Source organism: Festucalex cinctus, chromosome 3 (assembly GCF_051991245.1).
Source record: "Festucalex cinctus isolate MCC-2025b chromosome 3, RoL_Fcin_1.0, whole genome shotgun sequence".
Lineage (NCBI taxonomy): Eukaryota > Metazoa > Chordata > Actinopteri > Syngnathiformes > Syngnathidae > Festucalex > Festucalex cinctus.
The window spans coordinates 31128881-31150519 of NC_135413.1; the positions used below are offsets into that span (position 1 = coordinate 31128881).

At 38.0% G+C, this 21639-nt stretch overlaps 2 protein-coding genes across 3 annotated transcripts in view; both read right to left on the minus strand.

Annotated features, from left to right (window-relative positions):
• map1ab (microtubule-associated protein 1Ab) overlaps positions 1-4809 on the minus strand; it is a 37506-nt gene extending 32697 nt beyond the window's left edge. Inside the window, exons 1-2 of the mRNA XM_077517586.1 lie at positions 4490-4809; positions 972-1073 (exon numbers count right to left, since the gene is read on the minus strand). Of these exons, the coding sequence (XP_077373712.1) occupies positions 972-1073; positions 4490-4769 (382 nt within the window). The 5' untranslated portion in view covers positions 4770-4809. The remainder of the gene's footprint in view (positions 1-971; positions 1074-4489) is intronic.
• A 3357-nt stretch (positions 4810-8166) lies between these two features.
• scamp2 (secretory carrier membrane protein 2) lies at positions 8167-21243 on the minus strand. 2 transcript variants are annotated; one of them, XM_077517591.1, is made up of 10 exons: positions 21027-21243; positions 17990-18062; positions 17773-17858; positions 16255-16366; positions 15273-15401; positions 13864-14023; positions 12222-12323; positions 10315-10432; positions 9016-9190; positions 8167-8924 (listed from the first exon to the last, which is right to left on the minus strand). In XM_077517591.1, the coding sequence occupies exons 1-9, from the start codon at positions 21081-21083 to the stop codon at positions 9041-9043; spliced, it is 987 nt and encodes a 328-aa protein (XP_077373717.1). In that variant the 5' UTR covers positions 21084-21243; the 3' UTR covers positions 8167-8924; positions 9016-9040. The 2 variants fall into 2 exon arrangements, with proteins under 2 accessions (XP_077373717.1, XP_077373718.1); XM_077517592.1 differs by having other exon boundaries at positions 8167-9190; positions 17773-17856; positions 17991-18062; positions 21027-21236.
• Between the last annotated feature and the right edge of the window lie 396 nt (positions 21244-21639).

A 21639-nucleotide genomic window follows, 5' to 3' on the forward strand; every position in this document is an offset into this window, starting at 1 on the left:
TACCCAACTACCTACTGTACCTTCCCTCACACCTACCAACTCGTATTCCACAAATCCACTCATGTCGACAAAGAACGGGTGACGCCAAAGTATCGATTTTAGCGGCGGAACAGGAAGAAACGCGGCGGACATTAACGACTCGAACGTCGTCATCATCAGACTGTTTGTTCTGACCTTTCAAAAAATGTCTGCTATGCTCCAACAATTGTTTATGTGACGCATCATTCTTCGATTGTCATTACGGGGAAGACGTCAACAGCTGAAGACTCGCATTGCTTCGACTGCATGAGCAGAATGACTCATCAAACTTTTGCTGCCCAAACGCAGTGACAAAAAATTCACCCACTGTACATCAATGTTTGAAACAAACAGTTCTGAAAGAATTCAGATGTGACCGTACTGCGTGTACTTAAAAGTTAAATACAAGCGAACTGTGCGGAAACGATTACATCTCAAAGGTCGGAAGCAAAATCCCGAGGCTGAGCAAAAATGGTGCTAAACCGGCATTAGCTAAAACGTAAGATATGCGACGTGAGGTAAGAGGCTAAAAACCGCCCATTGTTTGGATTTTTGTGGTAAAAATACTCCTTTAAGACCACAGGTGATAAAAGTCTTAACGACGTGCAAGAAAAAGCAAAGAGAACAAACACGAGGGGACGGAAGCACATTTTCCTTCTCCTTCATGTCCTGATAAGGAAAAGTTGTGGGAGACGCGGTTGAACTCAAAAGTGCTGCTTGTTCATGTCAAAACTTCTAAAATCACTTCCATGATCCGTTAAAACTTTTACTGACAAAACTTTTTGGTGGATTGACTGGCGAGCCGATACTTTCACCCAAAATGACGGAAAAACTCGGAACCTTTTTGAGCCACGAATGCTGATGAGTCCCAAATCCAAAAGATTTCCGTTAGTGCTCATCTTTGCACAAAAGATGCTCAAAACAAATCTTGCCACCATTCCGCACGGACTGACCTTTGACATCCGAGGAAAAATGGGCAGAGTGCCGCGTTATGAACAGCTGCAGCTGCTGCTCAAGGTCGCATCGGTTGAGGTCCACATCCCAAGATCGGATTCCTGTGACGGGAAAGAGGGAGGAAGAAGCTTTTTACATCCCTGCAGCAGCATCCGTTATATAACCAACACAAAGTCAAAAAAAAAAGTCTTTTTCGCACTCTCATCTTATACGCTTTATGATTCCCTCGGCGAGCGCCGGAAGTGAGATTATGTTTCAATCCAGAGAGATAAAAACGAGCTGGAGCTTTTTTTTGTGTGTTTTGACCTTAAAATGTTTCTTGACAGCAGAACTGTGCAGTCTGTTCCGACAAATGCTGACTCACGCTTGCCTCGCGTTCGCCAAATTGCCCGATCACATGACCGGGATTTTGGTCCCTGTGGATCTTTAAAAAAATTTTTTTTTAAATAAATAAATAAATAAATAAATAAATAAATAAATAAATAGGATAAATTATTAATATATATTTTTCTTATTTTTAGATAAAATATTTTTCTAGTAAATTAATGATTTAATAATGATATATATCTATTTTTTTTTATTAATAATTAAATACTAAAAAAAAAAAAAAAAAAATGTCCAAATTTGAAAGTTGTCAAAAAAAGATAGACCAAATGTCCAAAAAGTGACCATAAAATGTCCAAAGGGGAAGTGGAAAAGCAGAAAATTACCATGAAATGCCCATGAAATTGCCATAAATGTCAGAAAATTTAATAAAAAAAGACAGAAAAGAAAATGTTCAAATAATAGCCATAAAATGTCCAAAACCCCAAGAAGAAATCTCGAAAATTACTGTAAAATATACACAAAATTGGCAAGGAAATTGAGTGCGAAAAAGGCAAAAAAAAAATCAAAATAGTCATAAAATGTCCAAAAAAATGACCATAAAATGTCCATGACATTGCCATAAATGGCAGAAAATTTTATAAAAAGGCGGAAAAGAAAATGTTCAAAAAGTAACCATAAAATGTCCAAAAAACAAAGAAGAAATCCTAAAAATAGCTATAAAATATCCAAAAAAGAGAAGAAGGCAAAAAAAACCTATAAAATTACCAAAAAAAAAAAAAAAAAAGTCACAAATTTGACAGGAAGGCAGAAAGTCTGAAAAACAAGGTATGGAAAATTACAAAAAAAAAAAAAATCAAAACATTTGAAGAAATTAATATACTTTTTTTAGATAAAATATTATTTTTAACTGAATTAATTATTTAGTTAATTTTGTAATTAATAATTAAATACGGTGCTTTATTAAAAAAAAAAAAAAAAAAGTCAGAGTCCAAGGTAGAAAAGTCTGAAAAACAAAGTATGAAAAATGAAAAAAAAATGAAAAAAAAATGAAAAAAACAAAACAAAAAATATAATATATAATATATATAATATAATAATATATCAAATAAATAAATAAATAAAAATGGAAGAGGAAGGGTACATATTGGATGGTGCTCTTCCATTTTTGTGTTTATGGTGCAGCCCTCATATACTCTTGGGCCCCCAGTACATTCGACTAACGAATGTTTCCTTCATCACAAATCAATCTTCAAATGTTTTGCGGCTCCACACACATTTTTGTTTATTTCTTGGTCCTAGAGTGGATCTTTTAACATGGGTTGCTGGCATCTGACCTAACCAAGGTTGGTTTACGAAGAGTATGCTTGAGCGTACGTACATGTGACATCTTGCTGAAGTGCCTAATCTGTGATGTCTCGCCTCGCTGTGGGCCAGCAGCGATAACGGCTGCTGACAGGCCAACAGGATGAAACCCCCCCCGCGGTAGGATGGAAACACGTTAACGAGCCCAGCGACTGCGCAATTGACGATGATGGCTGCAGTCGTCGTGGTGCCACGCTGACACCACCGAACAATGCGAGTGATGATTATTGCTATAAGCAGTCTCATGAAGGTTCGCAGCAATTGACCGGCGGCCAGTTCAGGGTTGTACCCTGACTCTCGTCCAAAATCAGCTGCCAGGTATATGCTCAAGCACAACCGTGAGCCGAATGAGGACCGCCTGTAATATTGCGGTCAACTTGTATTTTATGCCCAACATAAAATTTGGAATAATCCATGCAAGCATTAAAAGTGATTCCTTAATTCTTATTACTCTTAAGTAAAAATGCCTTTTATTCTATTTTCCCTTGCATTGTACTCTTTAATGACCATATTAATAGATGAAATAAGTTTTAATTTAATGAATTTTCTGATTTTGTTAATGTTTTTAACAGTTTGATTTATCACAGACATATACATATTTCAAATAGTATAGCCTAGTAACCTAATTATCCTCTGAAGGAGCAACCTTGCTATAAGTATGCTACCAAAACAATTGAGTTGCATGACTCAGCAGAAATTACACCAGCAAGCTAATTGAGTCCTCTCTATTTTTCTATTTCCCCCCACACTTTTAAGCTGTTAATGGGAGTGACAACACTGTCATTCACATAAACAAAAGACACTGTTGTTATTATTACAGTAAAGCAAGTTTGTTCTTGACAGTTAACACAACAGAGCTAACATAAATAGCTAGCTTGTTCTCAAGTTAAAAACTAACATTGCTTCGCAACCCAGGTACTATTATCGGATTCAAATAAAGTGTACATTTTTTGGTAATTGGAACAGATTTATTGAGCAGTATTTTTGAAATACAGTATGCTCAGCCAAAAATGTAATATGACAAATGAAATCTCTCACCAACCGTGTATAAGCGAAGTGCGCATCTCGAATTCGAGGTGCATTATGGGTAGCGGCGTGGTGGTGCATTGTGGGTAGGCGAAACTACCAAACGGTCATTGTTAATGAATTGGAATCGGCTCTGATAGAAACGTTTCAACCGCTGGAAAGTTGCTGTTTTTTTTATTAACATGCATAGCATGTGGTTTACTGATATCGGGGAAGTTGATTCGCAATCTTTAAAGTGTACAGTTAGGCAAAGATTGTCACCACTCTAATCTCCGCCATTCAAATTGTTCGGGTAGTTGGTAGCTGCGTTTTTTTTCTTTCCCTCGCGCATGCGCAAACTTCGCACTTCGCTTATAGAGCTAACATAAATAGCTAGCTTGTTCTCAAGTAAAAACTAACATTGCTTCGCAACCCAGGTACTATTACAGGATTCAAATAAAGTGTAACTTTTATTTTGTAATCGGAAAGGATTTATTGAGCAGTATTTTCGAAATACATGCTCAGCCAAAAATTTCATATGACAAATGAAATCTCCCACCAATCGTGTATTGTTGATGCCTTAGCTCAACAAAAATCTACTCCAATTGTGGAATGAGCCAATTATTTGTTGCAAATGTTCATTTGCTGTAATTTGGTAACTTTAATGAGCCTATAATAACGGGTCACTTGAGACTCATGGGCCTGATGACGCAATGCTGCGCCAATATTTACAGTACGTTTGTGATGACGTCCGAACATTTCCATAAGTTGAACACTTCTCTCCGGCGGGACGGCAGAGAGAGAGAGAGAGTTGTGCACTCACCGGCCTCGATGTGCGCTCGGGCGGCGTCCAGCTGCTGCTCGGTGCCGATGTCGCCGATCACGACCAGAACGTAGTGGCCGGCCCGGTTGAAGGGCGGCCCGCGTCGCCGCCTCCCTCCTCCTCCTCCACCACCAGCAGCAGCGCGGTACCGGAGGAGCTCCTCGAAGGCGGGCAGCCGCACGCACGACGACCCCCCTTCGTCCTCCTCCACCGCCGGGAGAGCACCCCGCACCGGCATCTCCATGGCAACACGCCTCGGGGATGACTCCGCCATCGCCATGACAACCGGCCGTGTGCGGGCGGGCTGATGGCGAACGCCGTGGAGGTGGTGGAGTGCGGGAAGTGAGAGGATGCTGAGTAAGCGATGAGGGGGGGGGGGGGGGGGCGAGAGAGAGAGAGAGGGGGGGGGGGGGTAAGAGTGGGAGCGAGCAAGAGGGAAGGAGTGAGTGTGTGGAGAAAGAATGCAAAGAGAGAGAATCGAGGGGGTGCAGAGGGGGAGAAAAGAAGAGAGAGCGAGAGAGGGGGGGGGCAGATTTTTTCTCATCAATTTTCTCATTAATTTTAAGGGAAACCGACAATTGTAAACCTACTTAATATTTAAGATCTCATTTCCTCAAGGAGGCGTTATAAACTTATCTTTTTTTTTGTTTTTTTTTTTAATATTTAATGATTTCTAAATGCGAGCCACCCCGCGCATAGATAAAACAATCAAATCAGTCACTTTTAACCGTTCTTACGTTTGTGGCGTACTGATCAACAGCACTCACACCACAAGCAACAATCGCCATAAGTCCGGTGTAATGTCAAGAGTGCCCTGCGGGAGGCAGCATAATGAATCGGACCTCCCTTCACAAGCCGCCTAGAGCACAACTAGCTGCGTCAGCAAAATGCGACGACCCTCGGGACAGTCTCAAAGTATGAGTCGGGCAAACAAAATTGACACCCAGTTTTCTCTGGTTTTTGAAAATCCCAGTTCAAGTTTCATTCACAGCTGAGAGTGTGGGGCATATTCACAGCAACGGATGGCGCCATCTGCTGGACAACCAATTTCGATTCGGGGATTGCTCGAGTTCCGTTTTTTACATCAAGCGCCACATTAAAAAAAAAAAAAAAAAAAAGTTGTGCGGTTAAACAACTACAACATGTAAATGTTCACTAAAACGAGGCAGGTTTTATTCCTGAAAAGCATATTTAATTCTATTGTAATCCACTATGACATTATACAGTACTGTACACAGTATGGAGGAAAATTACGAAAAAAACAAACAAAAAAAACAAAAAACCTGCTTAATTTAAAATGTATCATCCACACCCAAAAATAAAAGTACCTAATTTAATATTTAATTAAAAAGACAGTTCACAAGAATTTGTTGCAAATGTATTTTCCATAAAACTAAAAGTTTTAAAAATGTGTGCTAAAATATATATTTCTTAAAACATATCCAAAATCATGATGCACTGTATACTCACCTCCAAATCATTAAAGTACAATTTGTGAATTAGTGGGGAAAAAAATAAAATAAAATTAACATTTATGGATTTTCATTATACTGTGAATGAATCTTTGGAGTGATGTGCATAATTAGAACTTGTTGAAGCTGGTCTCTTCATTCTTATGTAAATGCAGAAGAGCAGAACATGTTAAGAGAAATGCAGTTCATAAATATAGAGATTGAAATCAAAGCATTTTATTATTATTATTATTATATGCTACATTAAATATTTTCATTCCAAAAGGCACCGACTTCTGCAAACAAGGTGTGCATTGAGATGGACAGAAAACAACAACAACAACAACATAAGCATCTGGATCAAATGCTAAATTCATGACAGTAATTCATCTGCTGCAAATACATAATTCATCTTTGATTACAGAGGTGATACTGTACATCCCATAATAGAAGTGACACTGGAAATATACATTCTACAAAAAAAAAATGATTTTTTTTAAGAGTGTTAAATGACAAAATCTTCACTTCCTGTTGAGCTGACATCAAGTTTGGATTCATTCAAAAGTGTTTTTTTTGTGTTTTTTTTAAATTAAAATTTATCAATGACCCTGTCCAATACCACTCGGAATGTTCGTCTCAGTCTCCTTAGCAACCAGTTCGGATAGTAGCAAGCATTTCTAAATTGACCTGGAGCAGCTTTTCAAATATACATATTAGTTAAACCCAAAAAGGTATCAAAGTGTAATCTGATAACAAAAACAAGATTCAGATATTAAATTCATTATTTATTCTAGCACTGAAATAAATAGGCTACATTAGGAAACATTTCAGGAATATTTTGATTGGCCGGTTATTTTGCATGCTGCTATGGTAATTAAAAAAATAAAAATAAAATCCTGATTTATCTTGAAATCATTAACTCAAATATGTGATGTTTTTGGTCACAGACAGAAAATATAATGAGACTAACTTATTTACAACACGCGGTAAGATTCCACACGTGTTTGCATGCTTTGGTAGTTAGGTGCTGCCGTTTTGGTTAGCAACAGAGTTCAAATGGGCTTGGGAGTTAACTCGTTAATGATGATGTCTTGCATGATGAGGTAAGTCCAAAAATGATGTGAACATTGATGTGGCTATATGAGGGAGGCGTTTATTTTTATTTTTTTCTTGGATGCTTCCACTGTCAATGCACAGCAACAATAAGCACATTTTTGTAAACTAGACGTTAGTTTGAAAAAAATAAATTAAAGCAGAAAGCTGGAATTTTGAGGAAAAAGTCCAAAACAAATGACTATTTTTTTTATTTAGAAGTCATATTTCAAGAATAATTTCAAAATATTACAGACCATTTATTTTCCTCTGCCAAGTTCCAGTCTTTGTGTAATATTTACATTTATTTGAGTTAAATGGGAGCATTCTAATAATTCTGCCTTTTCAGTTCTTCTTGATGGGAAAAGGGAGGCATTTATCACGGATATAAAAAGTCTATACACCCCTGTTCAAACGATAGTTTCTTTTTTGTGATAGAAAAATGTATATCAGAAAAAGTCCACGAGATGGTCTGAAATGTTTTAGAGGCACTTTAAACGGTCAAAGGTGCGTTTTGACCCTCATTTAAAGTTTAAAGGGATACTCGACTCATTGAACAATTTTCAGCAGTGAAAGGTTCATTTTTTTGTCCACATTTAATTTGATAACTTTACCGTTTTTTCCTCTTGCTGTCGACTGGTGATGACATCACCCGTGCTGAGGAAGTAGGTAACAACCAATCATGGTTCAGTTTACTGACCACACCAGGAAAACAGGTGAAAACCGTTACCTACTTCCTCAGCACGAATGATGTCATCATCAGTCGACAACAAGTAGAAAAATTACTGTTTACAGGTATTAATTGTACATGAAAAATAATGAAGTTAACACATTAATTATAGACAAAATATTAAAGGGATAGTTCACTTATTTAGCCCATTATAGCAATAAAAAGTGAACATTTTGTCTATAATTAATTTGATACTTTCATTATTTTTCACATACAATTAGTACCTCTAAAGACACATTTTGCAACTTGCTGTCGACTGAAAATGACATCACAAGGGCCTCAGGTAACCAATCACAGCTCACCTGTTTTCTAGGTTTGGTCATGTGACACTCACAAGCTGAGCTGTGATTGGTTACCTGAGGCCTTTGTGATGTCATTTTCAGTCGACAGCAAGTTTCAAAATGTGTTTTTAAAAGGTACTAATTGGACATGAAAAATAATGAAAATATCACATTTATTATAGGCAAAATATTCATATTTGACTGCCAAAATGGTTAAATAAGTAAAGTATCCCTTTAACGTTTTACTGCTGAAGATGGCTCAATGAGTCAAGTATCCCTTTAAATATCATTCTGAACACTACCATCCCATTTTTATAGGGTGTGAACAGTTTTGCAACCACAATATCTTGGTTGTTTATTTTATCTTGGTTGTTCTCACAAAAAAAATCTGCAATTTGAACAGAAGTGTATACACTTTTTCTATCCAGTATAATTGAGGGAGGCTTTTTTTTTGTGTGTTTGTTTTTTTTGTCTCAAGCAAACGACGCACAAGGCACAATGAATCGATTTGCTACTTTCTTCTTCACATGCAACTAAAAGAGCACGTCTGCTAGGATTCAACAGGAATTAAGTGTTAAATTGCCAAACAATGACACACGAAGAAGAAAATGGTTGTCAAGAATCTCATACATGCTGAAAAAAAAGAAAAAAAAAAAAGCCACGCTCGAATTTACACTGATGAGCGTTGCCAAAAAAAAAAAAAAAAAAAGTGCACACACAAAAAAAAATATACAAAGCCAAGACAAAGTGAAATGAAGACATCAGTCACCGTCTCTCACAATGCACCTGGTGTGGTTCTCGCCCCTCCGGATGATGTCATCATCCGACGTGACGGTGACGGTGGTGGTGGTGGTGGGTGTCTGTGCGAGTTGCAGCCTCACCTTGGCTCAAGGTCGACACATTATAAGGTTGGACACTCACCGGGCCCCCCCCACTTCACAACTCCCAACCAGATAACATGAAGACCCTGACCTGGAACAGTTAGCGTGGCGCTAAGCTAGTTGTTTGCCTGGAAGGCCCCCTGCGCCGCGGACGACGCCGCGCCGGCGGCGGCGCTTTGGAAGGTCTTGTTGGTGAAGATTCCTTGCGAGAACTCCTGCTGGGCCTTGTGGAAGCTGGCGCCAGTTCGGCGGTACATGCCGTGAACCTGCGCGAGGGGGACGCGACAGTCAGACCATCTCATTAGATGATGGTGACATCATTCACTAACTAACTAACTAACATCTCCACTTTCGTGTCATTCAAAGCAAATCTGGCTCTCTAAATTCAGATTCAAATTTGCTTCGACGGACAAACTTTAAGGAATAGCAATTTGATTTCAGGAAGACAGACAGATCTCCTCCTCGTCCAATCAGCACCTTTGTTTTTGAGTACCTGACAAAGTGCCTGTGTAAGTGCCTCAATATTGTTATTAGAGATTGTAAGTGGTTTATATGCATTGCTGTTATGTACAAAAGTACAATATTGTGCTTTTTTTTTTTTTTAGTATGAGCTCTTTTTTTTTTTTCAATATTGTGATCTTTTTTAAATATTGACAACCCCCCCCCCCCCCCACAATAACGTGACAATTATCGTATCGTGACCTTCATATCGTGATAATATATCGTGATGTTTGGATATCGTTACATCTAGGGGTGTTAAAAAAAAATCGATTCGGCAATATATCGCGATACTACAGCACGCAATTCTCGAATCGATTCAATAGGCAGCCGAATCGATTTTTTAACATAAATTTTTGATGAAAAAATATTCAACAAAACGTCTAACTTTCACACCTTAAGCATGGAAGAATGTTATATTAATGGAACATTAAGCCTTAATATTTTATTTCAATGCTGTTCAAACATGAAAAATGTTACAACCTGTTTGTTAAATATAGTGGATCATAGTTATAAGACTGAAGTTTCAGATCAATAAATGATACATTTTTATACAAATCTTACATGTATAAGTTTACTGAATGGTATTTCTAAATTTGAGTAAAAAAAATCGCAACAATCGACCTGCAAATTCATATCGGGATTAATCGGTATCGGATCGAATCGTGACCTATGAATCGTGATACGGATCGAATCGCCAGGTACTCGGCAATTCACACCCCTAGTAATGAAAGCGTCAAATTTTAGAGAGAAAAAAATAATTCATTGAAGTATAATTCACAAATAACAAATGACATATTGGAGAAAAGCGGTTACTGTTATTTTTAACAAAAAATGTATATATTGGATCTGAAGTTTTAACCAAAAAAAAAAAAAAAAAAAGGCTTCTTACCATCTTGAGCAGAACGACGGACATGACGGCGCAGATGGTGAAGAGGATGGCCACGATGATCATGATGGCGCCAACCGCTTTCGACGAGTTGATGACGGAAAAGGCGGCGATCCAACCGCTGCGCAAACACATCAGTTACGTTTTAGGCGGTAAAAGAACGGTTGGTACTTTGAGCAGTGAAACCTGTCAAAAGTGGAGCTACCCACAAAAAAAAAAATTATAAAGTGATCGCATATTAAATCACCATCGCATTACTGATGGCCAATTGCATATTTTGAGTCAGGTTAAAGGTCAGGGGGGGAAAAAATGACAAGCGGAGAGGAAGAAGTTAAATCATCTAATTGTTCGATTTGGTGTCATGCAGAACACCAACTACATAAAAAGACCCAAAACGTCCGATAAAAGCTTCGGTAAGTTGAGTTTACAAGTTAGCAGTAGCACATTGTTAATACTGTAAGCTCAAATGCATCTTGAAATCATAAGATGAGAGCACTGCACTCGGTTCAAAATGGCACTCAACTGTATGTAGTAGCATGATGGGAAATAAACTAGGGGTGTTAGGCGATTAAAATTTTTAATCATAATGAATCGCATGACTTCAATTGTTAACTCAGGATTCATCGCAAATTTTATATCTGTTCTAAATGTACAAGGAAATATTTTTTACGTTTTAATACCCGTTAAAAAAATGGGAAAAAATGTTTAACTAATAGAAATATGGCTACATCTTTAAATCATTCATACAGAAATTTCATAATAATTTGTAAAATTGAGTTAAAATGAAAAAGATGTACTGTACTGTAAAAGAACGAGCGTGATATCGATTTGCGTTGAGGTCATTTTTCTCCCACTAGATGGCATCGTTGCATTTGTAAGACATTGGTGACACTTCAGTGCATTTTTTCTTTTCATAATAAGAGCAATCGAATCTTTAACATGAAGTCACTTTGTCAAAATTGAAAAAATACAACTTCACCTCAGCCTCCACAAATATATGCATTATATTAATAAATGTATTACTGCTAAAATTTCACTGCCTTGCGAGTGGAATTGTTACTTTCCAAGTAAGGGGCGGTCATTAAAATAATTTGTGGCGTTAAAAGGAAATTTAAATTAACTCAAAATTAATGCACTAATTTTGACACCTCTAAAATAAACTTTTTAGATTGAATTTTGTTATTTATAGTCATAATCTCATATATTCATTTATCAATCTTTATTTCAAGTAAAACATTAGTTTATTGTGCCAAATGTCTTAATTGGATTAAAAAGTGATTAATAAAGCCTCTAATGAATTAAGATAAATGTTTCAATAGTCACACTGCTATTAAATAATCACAATTGCTTCTGCAATTTTAAGTAAATTGTGTGGGGTTAGCTATTTGTAATGTCAGTTGCTGGTTTTATGGTTTTTTTTTTTTTTTTGCATTCAAAAATGTCTCCATGTTTTTCAACACTTACAGCAAGAAAAGCAGCAAAGAGGCTGAAGGATGCCAAATCTCAGCAAATGGGAGAGGAAGACGACAAAGAGTGCAATTTAGCGTGCAACAATGTTGATAATACAATAATAATAATAATAATAACAAAAATAATAAAAACAGACCAGAAATAATGACGTCCTCTTATGGGATTTAACTACCCAGTTTAGAAGCCAAGTTTCTTGCTACTCTACATCTGAGTTTATCATATTTTTTATGTTGTTTAACTACTGCATGATTTTGACAATTTTGCAACGGCAACACAGAAAAAAGAAGAAAAAAAATCAATTTGTGCTAATGCATGACCATGTACGGTCAAAATATTAGGCTTTTGTAGCCCACCTGCTGTCTGGTAATGTTGTTCTGGTTTGAAAATGTAATAAAATATTACATAAAAAATAATAATAATGATATTTAATGCCAACCCACCTGTTGCCCCACTTGGGGATGCCCACCGACTGGATGATGAAGATGACCACTTGGCAGAAGAAGACAAAGAAGAAGAAGAAGAAGCTGAAGGAGCTGTCGGTCCTAAGGAAGTCAGAACAAATATTTCACACAGAAGGTTAAAACGATGCAGAACATATTCAGAGAAAATAAATAAATAAATAAATTCAAATAACGGTTTGCAAAAGCCTGGGAATGTTCACAGTTGAAACCTTTCCAGGAGAATTCGGGAACTTCAACTAAAAATATTTGAGCATAATTCTGAAACTTGAAAACACTCTACTAACAAATCTGTTGAAATGTCATGCTTCTTAATTGTAATATTTTGCATGGATGTCTTATTATTATTATCATTTCCCAAATTTTACATCTTAACTCTCCATGGAAATAAACCAGAAACTAGCGTTCATTTTATTAATGAAAACTAAATAATATTTTCGTCATCACACTTATCACCGCGCGAAAACAAAACTCCATTAATAAACAATGATTGGGACTAAATCAGTATGCATTTTTGTCGACTAATAAAGACGAGACGAAAATTTAGCTCACTTATTAAAAAGACTGGACAAAAATTGATGGACATTTTAGGTCACGAAAATTATGATTTTGTAAAATCCTGTCTCTGATAATCTATTACTATCACTCTTTCAATTCTGCAGCTAGCGAGTGCAACGTAACATCAACGCAACGTTCAAAGTAACAACGTTAATCTGACCACTAACTAATGCTAGCTAATAGGGGTGTGAATTGCCTAGTACCTGACGATTCGATTCGTATCACGATTCACAGGTCACGATTCGATTCGATACCGATTAATCCCGATACGAATTTATAAGTCGATTGTTGCGATTTTTTTTCATTCAAATTTAGAAAATACTAATCAGTAAGCTTGTAGAGTGTAAGATTTATATGAAAATGTATTATTTATTTATCTGAAATTTCAGTCTTATAGAGGTTGTAATCTGTTTCATGTTTGAACAGCATTAAAATAAAATATTAAGGCTTAATGTTCCGTTCATATAACATTCTTCCATGCTCAAGGTGTGAATCCTTAAAAAAAAAAAAAAAAAAAAAAAATCGATTCTGCCGATTATTGAATCGATTCGAGAATCGCGCGATGTAGTATCGCGATATATCGCCGAATCGATTTTTTTTTAACACCCCTACTAGCTAACTTACTAGCTTGTAGCTGTAATTGTGCGCGAAGCTGTTTTAAATCAAAAAGATGACAGGAAATTTTATGTGAAGTAGTTTTAGATTAGTTGGAAATGTTCAATATCTTCTGACAACAAAAATGAAAAAGGGTGAAAAAAAAAAAGAAAAAAGATTGTCCTGACTAAAACTAGACGACTAAAATGTTGACAGAGTCTGTTGACTAAAATTAGACAAGTAAAATGATGTTTTCTTGGACTAAAATGATCAAATACTAGTCGACTAAAAGGTGACTAAATAAGAATGGGATGCGGTTGACTAACTATGATAAAAACTAACAAGTGTTATTGAAATTGGACAAAAACTGAGGCTACATTTAAAAAAATGGCTGATTTAAAAAAATAAATAAAAAATAAAAATCAACACCACCGCAAACTTTCTGTGAATGTAGCGGACATTTTGCACTCACTTGAAGGCCTTGTAGACGGGCCGGTACCAGCAGAGGAATGAGCAGGGCGCGAAGAGGATGAGCCAGAGGATGGAGAGGCCAAAGTCGACGCCGTAGGCAGACGCCGTGGTGAAGTAGGCCAAACACGCCAGCATGTTGAGGAACAGCGTCACGCAGTTGACTGCGAGGAAGAGGGGGAGTGGCACAAGCTGCAGTCAAGTCACAGCGAGTCGTCCTTGAGACGCGTTTCCGGGTGTCACTTGCGAGAAAATTCAAGTTTTTTCCAATTCAATTCAATTATATTTCATTCCATGGAGAAAAAAAAAGAGAAATGAAAAGGGACAGAAAAGAAGTCAAACTTATGTTATCTGCCCCGATCAATAACAAGTATTTTTCCAGTAATTGAGCTTTTGTGAAGTTTTTAAAAATACAGATAGACTGAGATGATTTTGTTTTACAATCCAGATTGTTCCATAAGGTGACACCGTGAGTTGAAATACATCGTTCTTTTTGTTTCGGCCGATATTTTGTATTGGAGAAAATATCTGTTCATCTTAATTTGTACTCACTTTACCTTTTTATAAATTTAATGTGTATATTAACTGGTAGAATTTCATGATGGGCTTTAAACATTATTTTGAGACGGTTAAATTCCATCAATTCAATAAATTTGAAAGTTTTTAGTTGTAGAAATAATAGATTAGTGTGGTCTCTGTATCCGCAACCACAAATGATACAAATTGCATGTTTCTGTAAACGATAGATAGAATCAATGTAGGTTTTGGCAGCACAATCCCCAAACCTTCTTTCTTTCTTTTACAGAACCATGCAATATAAAATATTTGTAATAAAATGTAGATTTTTTTTAATTTTTTTTTACGATAAGGATGATTATACTAATCTATTGTAAGTCAGACAAGTTTTGTGAGGAATTCGCACACAAGAAACCCTCCACTGCAGTTAAAACCATAAACACTCCACAAACTATCAGCCCAAAATCAGTTACAGGTAATATTCATTTTTTCAAACTCATTTTCACGATGATTTGCAAAACCCACACTCTGTATCGTCCACTAACAAACCTGGCTAACCTTGGCTCCTCCCCCAACAAATTATTATTATTTTTTCCTCAGCTGAAAGGTATCACGTTAACACGTTTCCCTGACACTAATTACCATTAAAGGACTTTGGCCGCATCATTTAGCATCTCAGAACATTTTAAAAAGCACAAAATTGTCTGCAAATAGCTGATTAAAAAAAACAAACAAACAAATATGTGAAATCATCACAAGCAAATCACGAGCAGGTGCAGGTTAACTGTATAATGCGCTCCACTAAGAGAAATAAAATGTCACAAGATGTGTTGGATTTCGGCAATTGTGCTGTCAATTAACGACATATGTTGCATTGCATCACTTGAGAGCACTCACACATCCAAAGGTAGTACATCATCTTGCACACTCGCTGGTACTCGGTGGGGATCTCCTCTGAAAAGTCCTGATAGAAGCACGGCTTGATAGGGAAACTCTTGGGGAGCGGAGGCCAGTTGTTTTCTTTACCTGACAACAGGACAAAGAATTAAAAGCAGCTGTCAGATACACCAAAATTTCACAAGTAAAGTACACAATGTGCTGTTTTTCCTAATTCTGCACAATTGAAGATGTTCATGTCAGGACGACGCATAGTTGAAAACAATATCATACCAACTATTTACGGAGAAATGCGGAAAGATGTCAAGAATCGAGACAGAGTGAGTGCAACAAACACGCAGCCAGCAAAAACGGACGCAATCAATATCACGGAGTGTCCACAAGTAGGAGTTGACAGGAATTCTAAATGTTCACGTAACGCAGTGCTTCTCAACAACCGTCTGTCCACAGACACCACCCAGAAACGTCCCGTTGTTGACAAAACAAACACAAAATGGTAAAATATAGGCAGGAGGTTGGGGGTAAATAAAAAAAAAAAATCACAACCATACATTAACTTAAGCCTAGAGGAGTAAACTGAGAAGGAGTTAAAGTGTGTGCATCCTGTATTTAAAAAGTGCCTTTTCCAGAGTGAAACTGGCAGACAGCGCCTTTAAGCAGACAATATTGGGAAAATAAAGCAAATAGTGCTATAATGTTGTTTAACATACAGCGGCACCTTGACGTACGAGTACTCCAACTTGCTTTGTGTTGTGAGCAAAAATTTGAGTTATAAGCAAGCTTCAGATCTGCCACTGCTTCTAATGACCACGCCCCTTAAAGGTACACATCCATCAATAATTACACGTTGCAACTCCAATTTTATTCTTTTCTTATTTGATATTTTTAAACACAATATATATTTCTTTTCCAAGATTAAAGTCATTTCAAGGTACGGCAGTGCTATTTTGTTTTCTTCGCAGCGATGGATGCTACTATTAACCTGAGGGGCCTCGGCTCTGGAGCTCCTGCTCTCTGCGGTCCAGCTCGGCAGCTTTCCTCTCCAGCTCCTCCTGCTGCCTCAGCAGGTTGGCCTGTGCTGCAGTGGCGGTCGCCTGAAGAGGAGGAGGAAGATCATTTAGTCAACAGTCATTTCATTTGGCACATGAGGAAATAGACACATTTGCTGAGCTCAGGGGTGGGCCTCTAGGGCCGGAGTCCTGCAGGTTTTGGAGGTTTCCCTCTTCCAGCACAAGCCGATTCCAATCAACAGGATCATTATCAGGCTTATGCAGAGCTTGCTGATGATCTGACCATATAACAGCTGTGTTGGAGAAGGGAAACAAGCAAAACCTGCAGGACTCTGGCCCTCGAGGACAGAGTTTGTCCACCCCTGGCTTAGCTGTTAGCAGTAATATTTAAAGCAGGAAAGAACAAGCACTGAAGTTCAATGACTGCAACAGGTCAAATCCCGAGTGCCGTTTTTAAAATATTCTTGTAGTCATCAATTATTCCATATTTCTGGAATACGAGCATTTGTCGTATGATCTTTAACTTTTTTTTTTTTTTTTTTTTAAAGTTTTGTTTTGGGTCTGTCTTTTGACCTTTTCAATGAATTTAGCATTTTTCATAACTTAAATTTTTGTACACATTTAATGACCTCAGGAACCCAAAATGCAATTTTAATTAGTTGTACTCGGTGCTTATAAGCAATAAAAAAGCTGAGCATAATTTGTCCATAGTTGTTAGGGTGTAAAAGGGATTGCGAGTTGGTTCCTTTCAGAACAATTAAGGGATACTTTACTCTTTCAGCAAATTTCAGCAGTGAAAAGTTAATATTTTGTCTAGAATGAATTTGATAACTTCATTATTTTTCCTGTACAATTACTACCTTTTAAAAAGTAAGTTTTCTACTTGCTGTGATGGCTCACCTGTTTTCTGGGTTTGGTCAGTACAGCCATGATTGGTCGTTACCTACTTCCTCGGCACATGTGACGTCATCATCAGTCGAGAGCAAGTAGAAAAATTACTTTTTAAATGTAGTAATTGTACATGAAAAATAATGAAGTTACCACATTAATTATAGACAAAATATTCACTTTTTACTACTGAAAATGGCTCAATGAGTCAAGTATCCCGTTAATGTAATAAATAATAAGCCTTCAGACCATTGCTGGACACGTTTTGGAGGTCAACCAGACTGCTGCTTTTGAACGCAACTAAATTAATTTCAATTATATTTTTTTTGTAATTTGTACGCTGTATTTTGAACACTGTTGTGGACGATAGAAAAAAGAAGAAGAAGTCTGTTAATATTTAACCAATTCCCTGTAAAACAATGACTTGCATGATATTGTGTAAACTGAGACTCCGTGTTGCCACCGAGCATGCTCAGGTAACGCGACGCGACCTGAGAGAGGCAGTGCAAGGAAGCGGAGACGACTGCAGCAGGTCTCCAAAACGGGCAAACGGCTGCACTACACTCGAGAAAAAGGCCGAATGAGCGTGACGCGTGACTCACCTGTGGACTGGGCTCTGAGGATGGCTGCAGTACTGCAGGTTGGTAGGAGGAGGTGGAGGCTGGAGTGGTCTGACTAGCCAGATTCTCCAACAAAAAAAAAAAGAAAAAAAAAAAGACAATAATAATTCAATTACACAGGTGAACAAGAAGAGCGGGCAGGATAAAATCAAATGTGTCAGGAGGATGAGGAGATGAAGATGAAACCAAATGAAGCTTACTGTGGCAGGGAAAGGGTTGTACTGGTCAACAGGCTCGATGTTGGAGTTTGTCACCTGTGTGACCGCCGGGTCCTGGAACAAAAACAAAGCCCGTGTCGGTCTATTTATGCAGACAAAAGATGACAATTAATTACCCGAGCAAATATGTATGTTTGAAACAGTTTGAGGAAGACCTTCTCTGTGGACTAAATTAGGGATAGACTGATAATCGGCCCCGGCCGATTATCGGCGCCGATATTTGGCATTTTGACAAATATCGGCATTGGCCATGTTTTGAATCTGAAGGCCGATAAAGCTCACTGAGCAGGGGATACTTGCGAACGTAGCGAATTTGGGGTTTTCATCAGGATTTGTAAGATGTTCGCAGTCAGTTTTTATTTGTCGTAAACACATTTGGAACATATTCACACAATTTTTCACCGCAAAAATCTTTTTGAAACGTTTTTACGAACCCTAACAAAAACCCCAAATGAGCTACATTCACATGAATTTGTTACTCAGTGAGAAATGATATATAGTTTGAAAGAATTCCCCCCCCTCCCCATTTTACTGCAAATGAATATCGGCTTGAAATATCGGTTATCAGCCGACTTGACTACAAATAATCTGTATCGGTATCGGCCTTGAAAAAACCATATCGGTCTATCACTAGACTAAATGCACAAAAGTATGCTTGATGAAGCCTATCAAATACATTTGGGATGAACTCGAAAAGTGGTGGCGGGCAAGACCAAAAATTGGTGGCTAAAGGATAATTGCTAGGGACAAGTTGAAGAAAGCTCTCCCAAAAGAGTGGCCCTGTTTCTTGTGTTTTTCACTACATTGTACTGCAAGCTGTAAATGTGGAAAACAAAAAGCACCCGAAATCATGGCTGTCTGGTCCTTTGATCAAAGCATTATAAGCGGACTTGAAGCTTACTTATCAGCGCCGGACGCACCTGTGAACATTCCCAGCCAGATTCAACAATTGACTCCTTCCTGTCAAGGAATTTGCAGTCTGCGACGTGCGCTAGTGGCGTGGTTGTCTCTCTTTTTATGAAATGCTCGTGAGCTTGGTGAGAGCTAAGTGCAGTTTGTGACACACTCACAGTAGGTTAGGATGGGATTGACGTTAGGTTTAAGGGTTCAGGGCTGGAATTAATGTCAGGGAGATGGGGAGAGGTTGAAATAAAGGTCAGTGTTGAGGTCATGTTAAGTTTTATTTATCACAGCGCTCCAGACTATATTTTAGCACTAGTTGCACTGGTGCACTCAACTCCCCCCTCCGAAGGGGTTAAGAAAAAGGCAACCAGGATGTGTCAGGAGACCAACAGGACCAACATTCGTAGATGAAACATACAAATGTAAAGCCAGACTTTGACATTTTGATTAGCTGCAAATCGGAAGGGTTTGTTTTGCATGCTTGTAGCAAAAGCAAGACCAGGACAGAGATAATGGAAAACAAGATTATCTGGGAATGGCAAGAAACATGTTTAAGACACTCGAAAATGTTACTTAGAAAATTGTCTCCCAAGCAGACAGTTGAAACTGTGACTTTATTTCCATTATTTCCTAGCCTTGAAAGGCTTATGTTCAAACTCGAAGTTTTCCAATACAACGTGCAACAATGGTGCATGTCCATTAAAAAAAAAAAAAGCCATTTCTCATGGCAAAACTATTACTGAATTTAAAAAAATAAAAATACCAGATGGAGCTCAGATTGTGTCTTTTGATGACATTGCAAAACTGGAGAAGGAAGACTCGTGAAAACTGAACACAAAGTAACTTCTGCCAAACAGGAAGTGAGATAGGTCACCACAGAACACATCAACGGCAACGGACTACATTTTTATTTTTTATTTGTTTTCAAATCCACAGATGTTGATGTGTGTGTCAGTATCTTTACGTGGGCATAAATTACAGCTAAAATCAATTTATTCAAATAAATGAGATCGCAGTCTGCGCGAGAGGGAGCAAGGGGGCCAAGGCAGGCACCGTGTTACCAGCTGCTGACAGCTTATTTATTTAGCTTCATCTCCCCGCCTAGCAATCAAACAGTCGCGAACTGCACTGCTGCTGTTTGTTCACCCGTGTGAGACATTGCAGCGGGGGCGAAAACGGCGTGAAAGATTGTGATTTACATAAATCAATGATTCCCAACCACCGTGCGGTGAGAGATCTTTAGGCGCACCACAGGAAATTACTCAAATTCACTTGAGTGTTCCGAAAATGTATCTTGGTAATTGTTAGAATCGTTTATCTATGTCAGCGACGTATAGTGACAGCCAGAGTAATTAAAATTCTCATCCTCTTGGTGACAATTAACCTGTGGAAAACTCAATTTGTGGCATTTGGTTTGTTTTGCTTGTTTTATTTTTTGTTCAATGTAAAATGTGTGCTTAACAACAATTGGGAAAACACTGATATAAAATCATAACACTTATGCTATCCCCATAGTCGTGATGCACTGACATAATGACATCATGTGACACCGTAAACCTAGATTTTGTACACACCTACAATGTAAAAAAAAATGTCTGAGTAAGGTTCTTGTTGTGTGACTGAAGCGGAAAAGTAATAAGTTAAGAAGTTTATGGCTTAATTGGCTCATATCCTCGAGGAACAGCAGCACTGTGGTCAATGCTAAATAGGCCCTCCTGAGCTGGCCACCTGTGCCTGATTTCACATGGGAAAACAACAATAAGTGCTTTAAAACCAGGACAAACGGTCAGAAAAGTTCTCAATTCGGAATGGTAACGACTGTAAAAAAAAAAGTTTTGACACACATTCCTTGTCGGCTACACGTTAACTTCCTACAATTTGAGCCAAGTGATATCCCACCCCCGCCGTCCGATCACGGCGCGCTGATTGGTTAAAGGCCTGTCAATTCTAAATATTCGCCCAATGGCAAAAGAGAACGCAAGCTACGACACTAGCACCATCACCCACCCAACAAGTTTCCTGACGTGCTGGCTAGTGGCTACCCTCTCGCGAACGAATTGACAGTCACCGAGCTCGTCCGTTTAGCGCCACTTTAGCACAAATTAAAGTACTTACATTGAAAGGGTTGACGCCGGCCGACTCGGCGAAGGGGTTGTCATCAAACGCCGACATTTTTCTCAAACACTCGGTGGTTCGAACCTCTGCGAGCGGGGAATAAACAACGAACTCGTCACCGCCACCGCCACCGAAGTTGCCTCTTCAACCCACTTCCTCCACTCAAGTGTAGAGCGCATGCGCGCTCCGACAGTTGGGCGGTGACGTCACAGCGCCACGCACAAATCCAGATATGCTATAATAAAGTTTATTGGGGGTAAAAAAAAAAGACAAAAGTAAAGAAGGAAAAATGTAGTTATACTCAGAGGTAGAGTTGACAAATATGTTACTCAATGAAGAGCAATAGCACTTTAAAATAATATAACAAGTAAAACTTAAAAAAAAAATGCCGCAATGTCCACATTATAATGGAAAAAATATGTATAGACGAAAGAGGAGAACAGGTTTGTTATGGCAGCAATGATACAAATAACGTTTAAAAGAGATTGTAAAACGCTCAGAGGACTGGGATATTACAATAAAGTAAAATGGATGAAAATTAATGACACGGAAAGACAATATAAATGATAAACACATTCAAATTAAGTGTGGAATTAAAAATGCATGTGTAATA

Bases quoted from the DNA above. Each gene is read 5' to 3' on its own strand.
- scamp2 (XM_077517591.1), bottom strand. From the start codon at position 21,083: ATGTCGGCGTTTGATGACAACCCCTTCGCCGAGTCGGCCGGCGTCAAC. The intron at 18,063-21,026 runs GTAAGTACTTTA...TTTTTGTTCCAG, and splicing joins CCGGCGTCAACCCTTTCAAT to GACCCGGCGGTCACACAGGT. The intron at 17,859-17,989 runs TAAGCTTCATTT...TTTTTTTGTTGG, and splicing joins CAACCCTTTCCCTGCCACAG to AGAATCTGGCTAGTCAGACC.